We start from the raw sequence: 12163 nt of genomic DNA on the forward strand, positions 1-12163 counted from the left end.
TCACGAGAGCGCTTGGCTTTCTTCATGTATTGAAAATAGATAAATCCATTATTTACATTGTACTTAAATATTCAATAGGCTTCTCTTTTTTCCTTTAGTATCTGATCATGTGTGATTTTATGTGATCTTGGTCTTTTGTTAAATATGTTAGTAAGATGTATGAGTGTTTATTATGTGATAATTGTATCATTTAATACATTCTTTTTTGGTTTAAAAATCTGTATAAAATATTGTAAAGTTGAAATATTTCAGCTAAAAAAAAAAATCAAAAAAAAAGTGTAACAAAGAAATCTGCTGCCATCAGCCCATCCAGGGCACATCATGCCCTGTTGCCAAAAACAAAATGGCTATACCGCATTTCATAGGTGTGCAGGGAAAAAAGAATGTTACTATGGGGAACAGTTCTCCTTGGCCATGGGGACTGATAGCCCATTTGCTTCTTACCTTGCTTAGTGCCACCAAAACTGATGAGCTTAACTTGCCTCCAAAATCAGGAAAGGTTCAACACAAGTGGCACATTGATGTCTATGACAGAGAAGCAACAAAAAGAAAACAGGCCACTATTGTGTCTGCGTGAAGCTTGCGTCCATCATAATACAGAGGAATAGGCATTACTAATGGGCTACCCAAAAGATCAAGAAGTGAGCTGCACTCATGCAACTCTGCGTTCTACAGTGCGCAGCAAGTAACCCAAACCTGCCCTCCCCAGAGCCAACCGTCAGATGACTCGTACCGTTTAACACGCTTATAAAGATTTCTTTTAATCAGCTAACACCCAGTGGGTACGCCTTGCTTCTGCAGTAGGTAAGGAAATCGCAGGACCACCAACAGAAGATTCCAGGCTCCCTCACATAAGCAATTACGTCATCGCAAAAAAAAACTAGCCAAACCGCGAAAAAGTCACTTTATTGTGACTGCAACACTTTACAAAAGCGTTTCATGGCAGGAATGTGTTTCCAAAATGACGTGTGTACAGAATTGAGAAGGTGGCAGCATTGTGAAGATCCAGCAGGGGAGACCCCGTGGCAGCAGGGTGGTCAGTGGTGGAACAGGCGGAGGTTTGTATGAACTAGGGTAATTCCCAACTCGTCACAGGCATCGATCACAATCTTGTCAGCTGCCGAGCCAGACGGCGCTGCAATGAACTGCACCCCGCTCTGGAGAAAAACACAAAAATGGGACATTAAAGTCCTGCACCTTGATCCAAATAAAAGCATATTAAATCTACCACATGCAGTTCGTTACAGCAATAGTTGCAAGGAAGCGCCATGGCAGATGAGGCTGCATAATACAGAGCTGCAACCCAACATTAATTACACGTCCTACCCCCATTACTATTCTTCTGGCATCCATCTACTTTTGAGGGGAGTCCTATCGACAAAACCCCTCAACACTTTTGAACCTCCTGCCCCTCTGATCGAGGGCCCAAACAGGACCTTCCAAAATTACCTAGCCCGGCGGATGGCTAACATCTTACGACCCTTCCTGTGATGGGATGGCCCAGCAATTAGTTACCTACACATTACTTTGAAGACAAAGCCGAGAAGTTTTGGCCCAACAGAACTACACCAGGCCAGTTCTCATCCCAGACCCAAGTGAAGAATGCCTATTTTTAGGATTGGAAATAGCAAACAGATGGCGCTGGAGATTTTTTACATAATTATAGTTCACATCAAACAGCATTAACTGACCAAATGTAATGCTACATTATAGGGTAGTATCCAGGCAATATAGTACGCAGTGAAATAAAACACACCAAACACCCCCATACTGCAAAGAGTTTCCCAACAGGATTAAAAACAAAGCAAAATAAAAAGGTGGTTTAATTAACTGAAGAAAGAAATTTAAATATTGCACACAAAATAAATATATGGTCGGTCTAAAATGCACACAAGTCTATATTTCTCTGCCTCAAAAGAGTGGATTGCTACTGCTAAATCTCATTTTCACTCATTTAAGCTCAACAAAAACACATTTTCCTTATCAGCATTGACTAAAACCAACATTTTTGGATTGGTCAGTGCCACTAGCACATGGTTAACTGAGGTAGTCATGAAGAGACTTGTCCTGAATCGCACAACTTGGTTACGTAGTAAAACCAGATTTTGAACCCAGTGTTTGTGCCAACTGGCAGTGGAAGAAATGTCGTCAACTATATGCATGCCATAGTATCACAACATGGCACTGGTGATTGGCATTACCCACCACGAACACTAAAGGAAGAGACCATGCTCAATAAACGCCTCACAACCATCTACCCCCATAGTCCTGTTCCTTTTCAAATGTATCCCTTCTAAGCAGTGTAAACTACAAATGTCCAAGGCTTGTATGCCACACAATGTATTTCACTATTCAATTTGTTACACAAAATATAGTGGTCAAGCTATCCCTGGAGGAGCAGAGGCCAGATCGGCAGTATGGCACGTAAGGAGATGAAGGCTGCAGATTGTGATGCTGCCAGCAGGAAGCAGGCATCTCTACCATCTCAGACGTGGAAGGACCAATCCAGTGGCTGAAGGAAACGGCCTGACCGGAGGAAGCAGACGGACCACATGGTCCAGAGCAGGCAAGAACACCGAGGAAGCCATCAGCTGCAAAGCCGCCAACAAAAAGTATGCAGAGGCAGCACGAAGCCAAACCGGATCCCGCCAGAGGTGGAGTGGGGAGAGAAGGTGGCAGCGAAAGCCTCAAATGAGACACGCTTCATGGGCTGGATGTCCGAGAAGGTAGGTGGCAATGTTGGAGTAGGCTTGGCTTGGGGCGGTGTGGGGAGGGGACGAAGAGAGGGAGAGGAGGGAATGATTGCTCCAGGAGAGGAGTGGTCAGAGGTATGGAGAGGGGGTGGGTTGAAGGGAATCAAGACCGAGTGTGTGCCCTGCAGAGTGAGTCGGGCCAGAGTAGAGGATGGATAGGGAGAGGGGGTTGGAGGTCGTGGAAGAGAGCAGAGAACGAACAAGGTAAGTGTTGGGGAGAATTCTCAGAAATGTGTCAATTCCTCCCACCTTCGAGCCCTCCAGCTCTTTTGCTAAACTTTGGGACTTCATAACCAAAAGAATCAAACACAGAAAACACATTGAATTGGAGTTTAAGAAACGCCATATGCACCATCTTTTACAATTGTGTCACAAAGCACCTTCTGTGCAGTGACACTGGAAAGTCTTTTAGATTTCCCAAGGTTTAAATACCTTCTCTGGGATAAACTACTGTTTCCCAGATCAGTAAAGTGAAATTGACTTTACTTGGCAGTGTTGGAGGGATTACTTAGAATCCCGTGTCTAACTGCTCATGTAGCAATTGTATGTTACCTTTTCCTCAAAGAATGGCTGGTAGCAGTGGTTTTTTTCCGAACTACTATGGTTTGCATTTACCGTGGCTGTTCGCAGCTCCAGTAACGTTAACTGCGGGAGCCATCTTTGACAAAATGGTCCCCGGTCTTTGTTTTTCACCATGTCTTTGTGGAAAGGTCCTTCTAGAGAGTTTCTCTGCCCATCAAACCAGGTTTCGTCTTTGTTCATTTCGCCTTTGGCAAGCTTCAGCAGTGAAACCTACCTCTGGCTCCGGAGTGTCTGGGGCAGGCAGTGAGGGAGGTGCCCGAAACTCCCTGTGCTTAGTCTCCTAGGAGACGCAAATGCACTCTGTGGTGATTGGCTGGCTGCCTGTCCGGCAAGGACAGCCACCCTGCTGGGTGAGTGAGAGCTAGGCTGAAATTAATGGGAGAGAACTGAATAAAAGGCAAGTCTTTTGGCTTGGAAGGCAGAGTCGACCACTGGACAAAGGAACCGAAGAAGAGCTTGAAGAGAATGCCTGTTGCAACTCCTGGACCGTTGGTTTGCCGGTGTTGCCCTGCTGCAGTGACTACTTGCCAAGTTCGCATAAACAGAAGCCCCTGCAAGGACAACTTCTCCCTTTGAGTTGGTGGGACCAATCAACTCCAAAGAAAGCCACCTGGACACCCATCTCAGAGCTGGTTGAATTTGCTCAGTTGCTGCAGGAAGCCATATAGCCAGGGAGAGGGACACCAGATTGTGTGCGTTCCTTTTAAAGCTGGCCTAGCTGGCCTAAAGCTTTTGGAAGATCCTGCAGACTCCAACGAAGCAGGACTGCAGTGAGCCTGGCTGGGAGGGAATGGAGGAGGTGGAGTTTGCCTGGGCCCAGGCTAGACTGGCAATGGGCCTGCACCGCAGTCTCAGTGGGAGTCTGTTTCTTGCCATCCATTCTTCTAGGGGCCCAAGCCATTTGTGATTTGTAGCAGCTGCTTATTTGAAGGATCACTTTGCTGCGTTGTAAGTAGTAGTGGTCATATGAGAGGTGGTGGAGGTAATTCACTATCTCTTGATTGTAACCATCCCTGTATTGAGATTAGACGGAGATGGCCATTGTGGCTTTTGATTGGCAGGTGTCTAGGGCTTGTGGGAGCCTGCTAGGACTGGAGGAGGTGGAGTTTGCCCGGGCCCAGCCTGGGCTGGGCTGGGCTGGCTTCAGCAGCCTGGGACTAGAGGTGGAGTTTGCCAGGGCCCAGGCTGAACATTCCAGAATCCCCAGCACGCGTCACAGTACAGCTCTGTTCGGGATCCATCTAATACCCTGTTGCCCGTCAAATGTAAGGTGAGCACTGCTATCCTCTTTCTTCTTCCCTTTGTCTCATGGCCTTCTTTCCCTCTGTTCGTTCTGTCCTGCTTCCCCCTCTTTGTTTAAATCTAGTGCTGTGTGGTTGAGCATGGGATTAAAGGGAGGAACGGTGGGCATCGGACAACAGGCATCACATTGCTGCAGATGTGACATACCTTGTATTCAGTAGTACAGTCTTCCAACAGTCAATCGCCTCAAGAAACATGAAAGGAGAGTTCAGGCTACCTACGCCCGTTTCAAATTTCCTAGCACCAAATCTAGAGCATCATTTTAGGGTGGGAGGAATGATAAGGGGGCCTACCCCGGTTTTAGGCTGATTAACCTGATGATCAAGGGTCAGAGAATGTTATGGGCAACAGAGCATTGACAAGGGTGTTGCTTGTTAGTGGCTGTCCTTCGTAGTGTTGAGGGCTTGATCAGCATCTGCTATTGATAAGCAAAAGAGAAGCTATCAGTATAGAAAAGATATTGGAGGCAGAAAGTACTGATGGGCATTAGAGCTGCTCCATGCTGCAGAGGGTGGTGGGCCAGTGCAGTGGTCTGTTGGATGCAGAGGTCGAAGTGGGCAAGAGCATTCGGGAGCGTTGCTCCCATACAATATAAGTATCACTGTTCCTATACTTATTTTAAAAAGAAACAGTTTGGGAATGGTTTAATTTTAAAATAAAAGTGTAGGAAGAAGTTGAAGCTTGCACTTTGGTGCACTGCACATTCCCATAGCAGGTATATTTGTTTTGAGGTTTGTAGTGTGTGGGAGGGTGCACAGGGATGGGATTGTGGGGAGCGGGGCAGACCAGCAGGGAACAGTTCCACTACTTCTTGTACACCTGGATGCACTTGCCTAGAACAGGTGGGACAAAACCACTCTTCTGCTTGGGCGAGGTTGGGGGGAGCCATCTCCGTCTGTGGTAGGTGCAGCGGTGGGGGAGGAGCACATTCCGCGACCTGCGACGGGTGTCATTGTCAGGCATCTGCCTGTGAGAACAGAGTTAAGATTTGCCTTCTTCCCATGAGCATGGGACAAAACCATGCTGCCTCGGGGCAGAGACAACGGGAAAGTCTGAGGTCTGTGAGAGGTTGAGAAAAAGCCAGCATTTTCTTTGGTGAGTGGTATGGTGACCAGTGCTGGCGATTGGGACTGCTCTCTCGCCGGATCCCAGATCCGGCTGGTCAGCTCTGGGGGGGAGGGAGGATGTGGGGGTCTTAATTTCAGTCATGTCATTTATCTGAGAGCAAGGCTGTGCTGATGGATGGCTTTCTTTGGTTGGGAGGGGGAAAGATGTCGCATTCTTGAGTAAACCTCTGAGTAGAGGTGGGGGAGGGGTATTGAAGATACTTCCATATGCCTGGGGATGGCGTAGACACTGGTTCTGCCAGATATGCATTTCCCCTTGTTTCTGCTGTCTGCTTTCCTCGCACCCGCGGTTCATTTGGTCCTGATCAGTGTTGCATTCTGCAAAACATGCCTTTTCTTGAAATGGCAAAACTAGTTTCCCTGTCTTTTGCTCATCTCATTCTGTGGAAACCTGCTTGTAAATTCAAAAGGCATGTTGCAGTGCTTAAAATGGCCCCTCCCCAAGGACCAATGCTGGTACATGGACAGTTGGCAAAACAGAACATTTGTTCGGAAAGCGAATTGCACACAAGCAGCCGGGGCCAGCTCGAAGGACATGGCAGAATTCATCCAGACGTCTCAGGAATCCACGGATGCGTGAGGGCCTTCTTTAGAAGACCTTCCTAAAATGCTGAAGCCACGATGCATGTGTAGAGCGCAAGGGCCTTGCAGTAATTCACGTTTTCAGTGTACATCAGGAAGTGAGCCACCTGTTGCAGCCGGGGGAGGGGGAGAAAGGGTGCTGCTGCAGATCATTTGTCTGGCCGTTTTGCTGCATTGGGTGTGCGTCAGATGCAGTTTCTGGTGCTAGAAAGGACTCGGGGTGGGCCTTCATTCCCGGCAGCATTCCCTTCTTGCGACGTTTGACTTGCAAAATCATTGGATGCATGTACCATAGGAAAATGGGTGCCCCTGCAACAGGATGGAGCCAGGATCTTCTCACTAGGATGTGTGATAATTTTACATTATGAATACAGTCAATCCCTGGGCAAGTGTACTGCCCGGAGCAGCTCTCTGGCTGAAAAGCCACCCAAGGCTTTGCCCTCTGGTGACCAGGAGCTTTGAGACACCCCTTCTGACCCCGGTACCGTCCTCAGCTACTGATACGCACCATTTTCCCCTCCAGATCAAGCGAAGGGTGGCCCATTACAGACGAAAAAAAAAAAAACAATAAGTAACTGAAAGGCCCTGTGGCACTTTCTTCAGCACCCTCCGGATGGTTAATACGCATGCCTTTCTGCAGAGCTCCTCTCTTCACTAGCAGGGCAGATAGCTCAATGAGTTAAGTGGTTGCTGTTGAGGGCCAGCTCGGTGTTCCATCCTTCCACTGGACCATGCTAGTAGTGATGTTTGTTACCTCAGAACAGTAGCCCACCCATTACCTGGGGAAAGACTTCTGGGCAATGTTCTAGTCTCACAAGCAGGGCTTCTAAGCACACGGTGTTCAAGGTGGTGTGAGTGGATTGTCCAAGGGGGAGCAGGGGTACAGGACAGGCCAAGGGAAATGCGCAGTGCCCCCCCGAAACACAGGTGGAGCGACAGGCGTGAAACACTGCAGGGCACGGGGGACGGACGGAAATAAAGCAATTATATATCTTTATTCCACCATCTGGAGATCTAATTGGGAGGCAGTAATCTCCTCCCCAATGTAACATAAGACCTGCTACTTAACAAGAGAATAGGGATGACACCATAAGATGCAGTGAGGGAACATGTCTGAAATGGGAGGGTTCTAAGGTCCAGGACACACTCATTGGAATGCATTCTAGTGCCTATTTGTTACTTTCTAGTCTTGGTGAGAAAAAAAAAGTCATTGGCCCTCATTACGACCCTGGCGGAATTCGGAAAACGATGGCGGAAATGCAATACCGCCATCAAATAGCGCTCGGTGCGACTATGACCCGTCACCGCAAAGTACGAAGCCACTAGCGACACCGTAGTGAACGCCAACGCCAACTGCACCAAGCACGCGCGCGCCATGCCAAACCGTAAACACCACCATGGCGCAAGGGTACGCCAATTCCGACCCTAGCGGACATGTACCTAACGCCATCAAGCATGGCGGAATGTACCATTCCGCCATGGTGAGAAGTACGGCATCGCAAATCAACCGTAAACGGCCCCACTGAGTGCCTGTACACCGCTCCCTGCCCACAAAGTACAACTCCCCGTAGGTGCAATGAAGCCACAATGCAACCAGTGAAATGTACAAGTCACCCATGCATGCCAACGAACAAAAGAAACACAAGAGGGGCCAATGGGAGCTGCAGGGCACAGATGGCACGAATACAGAAGCCATCCCAATGGACATGACCACAGTCCCCCACCAAGAAACGCACGCAAACACAGGCACCTGTGACCAGCAATATTCCGAAAATCACATCATTCCACCAGTCCACCTGGCTGACCGGCATCTGTTACACAAAACCCAATCCCCCGCCCCTGAGCATGACAACATTCAGTCATATTGGCAGCCCCCATCCCTGACCTCACGGGCTTCGTAGGCAAACGCGCCCAGTACAGTACCACGCAACTAAACTCCGAAGCTGGAACCCAATGCAGATCTCCTCACAAAACATCGCTCCCCAAATAAGCATATGCCACATCACTTGCAAAGAAGAACGCTACACGGGCCAAATCAGAATAGAAATTTAATGCACAACAAAATCACCAAGCCCATACAGCCATCAGGCCATGAACTCCAAAACACATTTCACCATTGTGGGCTGCATCCGCAAGAAATGACCAGCCACTACTTGTGTGACGCCCTGTTCCATCATGGTACACAGAGCCACATTCACGTACGAAAAGGCAACATGGAAGCGCACACAACCGCAGGGCCGTCCCAATGGGGAGGCACTAGTCCAGATGAAAGGCCGAAATGTTGCTCCGAGCCACCAGTACTGCGTAAGGGCATGTGGCCCATTGGCGATCGTCCCATAAGATCGTAATGCTGCTCCACTGATTCACACGAAGCAGCAGGTGTCGGGAGTAAAACCCATCTGCAGGAGTGGCATACAGATGGCAGTGGCAAAAGGGGAGGAGATACCTGTCAACCAAAAGAAAAGAAAAAGAACAGAATGGCCATCAGAACTACATTCCAACAACTCACTTCAATGATCACACTAAATCCACAGCCATATGCATGCTAGCCCACTCCAAAGGATCATCACCACCCCAAAACCACTTGCGACTCATAACCATCTATATCGAGGAGCAAACACCATCACAAACGAGTGTACCTGTGCATGCGTCTGTGAAAACAGAATCCATCAGATGGGATTGGTAACATGCATGGACACAAGTGTCTGAGGGCGCGTCGAGACAGGGAGGGCTCAACAAGGCCAGATAGACGATGGTCCCACTATGGCAGCCCTGCATCACATAGCGTAGGGGAGGCGGATAGATCCCAAGAAGCCCTGTACATGGCAAACTCTGTATCAAATCACCTGCCCATGCATCCATTCATCATTCCCTCATCCCGGGATTAAAACGCCTGAATATTTACTCACATAACATTAGAAATATCCATTGAGTCTGTGTGTTATGCAGCCTGCGAAATCCACAGTGCCCCAGCCCGTAATTCCAGTGTAGTGAAGTAACATGTATTTGGGAACGTCCGGCCTCATCGCCCACGTCGCCATTGCGCATCCCAAACCATTCATATCAATCATTGCATCCTCGCCATGGCCCCTGTCCCAAGGACATTGAACAATAGTACGTTATATTTGCAGTCAGACCTGTGGGCATTTCCTCGCCGCTAGCTGAAAACCGAAAGCGCCGCCCTTCGAATTCCTCATTTGCAACATCACGTCGAAGAGGCATCTGTGGCCGTTTGAAATCACTAATTAATCCATCGAGTGCGGCTGTGTGTGAAAATGGCAACTGCCTTCACCCACAAATGGGACGCCCCGCCCGTCGTTGCAACTCGGTACAGTGATGCATGAGGGCCCACCGTTACTCGAGTACTACGTTCCACTGACCCTTCACAAGTCTGTTCGCGACTGCACAGATAGAATGTGAAACAATGGGACCACAGCAGAATGACCATATCAACCAATGTTACACGGCCATCGGGTACAAATACATGATTGCAAAAGCAAGATGCCATTCCCCGAATTGCAGCGTTGTGCGCGGGACGTGCTCGGCCAAAGGGGAGAGCAGTTTGCACAGGTGGAATGAATCACCACAGGTGGAGGCCATACAGCCTGAAAACACAAATTGCACAGCCAGTCTCCTCCCACAACCACACCGAAATGCTACCGGCAGGACTCGCGATGTTGGCCCTGGGGGACATGATAGCACTGCAAGTACTCCAACTCCAAGAAGAAGACGAACACCAACTACAACCGGCCGCACGGAGGAGACGCAGGAGGAGGAGGAGGAGGGCAAGGCAGGGCCAGCAAGGGCCGCCAGCACAGCCACTACCACCACGCAGGCAGCCCGCAATCCCACGCCTCCGAGCACATCCGTTCAACCTCACTGATGAGCAGATCCACACCCTCTACCGTCTGGACCGGGACACCATAGCCGCCATTGTGGACATGACACAGGCTGACCTTGTCAGCATGAAAGATAGCCCAACCGCCATCCCACCCCTACTGAAGGTGGTGTCTGTACTACACTTCCTGGCCACAGGCACCTACCAGCACACAGTCGGACAGTTCCATGGCATTTCTCAGCCACTGTTCTCACGGACACTATTGCAAGTGCTCGATGCCCTCCTGCAGCACGCAGACGACTACATCTCCCTACCACGCTCGGAGCAGGAAATTACCAACACAAAAGTGGGATTCCATGCACTTGCCGGCATACCGGGTTGCATTGGTGCCATCGACTGCACCCATGTGGAATTGGTCGTCCCACATGCCATGGAGGCCCAGTACCGCAACCGAAAACAATTTCATTCTCTGAATGTACAAATGGTGTGTGACTCCAACAGGATCATTACACATTGTTGTGCCCGATTCCCTGGATCAACCCATGATTCTATGGTCTTGAGGAACTCTACAATACCACGCTACATGGAGCGACACGCAGGGAACAGATCCTGGCTACTCGGTGAGTCTCATTACATGCATGGTAATGTGGGGTATGTGATTCGGCAATGACCTGGCAGGAAGGGGGGGGTGTGTGCGTACGTAGCAATGGCATTCCACATCATACGTTTATCGTCCACATACAGGTGATGCTGGATATCCACTGAAGAGATGGCTCCTCACACCAGTCCGGAACCCACGGGACCAGCATGAGGAGGACTACAACCATGCCCACTCACGTACCCGTGTAGTCATTGAACAGGCATTCGGCCTACTGAAGGGTCGTTTCCGCTGCCTCAGCCGGTCTGGCGGGGCACTCCTGTACCGCCATGAGAAGGTTGCAAAGATGGTGATGGCATGTGTCATGCTCCACAACATGTGCGTACGTAGAAATGTGCCCATGCCCCCTGACGCAGAACTGCAAGCACCTGATGATGGTCATGATGAGGGTGGGGATGTGGCAGCACCTCAAGGAGTCTGCGAGGCACCGGAGGGCCGTGACATTCGTCAGCATCTCATTGATGTATGCTTCTAGCACTCACGCCTGGTGGCTGATACATGGACACGGGACTCGTGGCACTGTGTATGTCTGGGACATGCACAATATGGACTGTACGCCTATGATGGCCTAGTACACAAAGATCAATGTCCACACATCTCATTGGTTGATCGTGCACTGTTTATGGCATATGTGATATCATGTAGTACACCCTATCGACCCGCCACCCAAGTGAGCCCAACACACCCCCTCCACCCTCCTACCTCCCCCCCGAACACCAGTGTCCAAAGATGCTCATTGTCAGTGGGCTGTCGCTATTGCAAGCCCCCTCTGCGGGTATCAGGGGCACCCCTGCCTGTGGAGCGCAGGCTCCTCCCAGATCTACGTTGGGGGCTGCCCTGGACGGAACTTGCAACGGATGATGTCTCTGCCTGCTCACGTCCATGCATGTCCCTAAGGGTTTGCGAGAGCTCAGTGAGCACACGGCGCACTGCGGCAAGTTCGGCACATACGTCCTTGGACGTCGCATGCAGTTCCCCCCTCAGGCTCTCGGTGCTAGTCTCCATTTGTGCCCTTAGTGTCTCTGTACCTCTCTCCATTTCTGCCCTAAGTGTCTCAGTTGATGTTTCTATGTCTGCCTTAGTGCCCCCACATTCATCGGCATGGTCCTTGAGGAGCGTGGCCAGTTGCTGCTGTTGCACGATTAACTGGTCGAGGGACTGTTGCCTCTGCTGGGCCATGGCCATTTGCGGGGGTGTTACAGAGGGGCCGTTGTCCTCATGTTGCCTTGCCACAGGGCTTGTGGGGGATGGCCAGTCGTCGTCTTGTGGGTGCCCCTGCGTGGTATCCTCATGTTGTACGGGATGGGACAGACAGGGGGAT

The 12163-nt window shown here is 49.9% G+C and overlaps 1 protein-coding gene across 1 annotated transcript in view; it reads right to left on the minus strand.

Moving 5' to 3' along the window:
- Nucleotides 1–889: 889 nt before the first annotated feature.
- The window catches only part of ATIC (5-aminoimidazole-4-carboxamide ribonucleotide formyltransferase/IMP cyclohydrolase), a 185870-nt gene continuing 174596 nt past the window's right edge, over nt 890–12163 (minus strand). The window contains exon 16 of the mRNA XM_069615935.1: nt 890–1157. Coding sequence (XP_069472036.1) covers nt 1038–1157 — 120 coding nt within the window. The 3' untranslated portion in view covers nt 890–1037. The remainder of the gene's footprint in view (nt 1158–12163) is intronic.

Source organism: Ambystoma mexicanum, chromosome 9 (assembly GCF_040938575.1).
Source record: "Ambystoma mexicanum isolate Mex_15411 chromosome 9, UKY_AmexF1_1, whole genome shotgun sequence".
Taxonomy (NCBI): Eukaryota; Metazoa; Chordata; class Amphibia; order Caudata; family Ambystomatidae; genus Ambystoma; species Ambystoma mexicanum.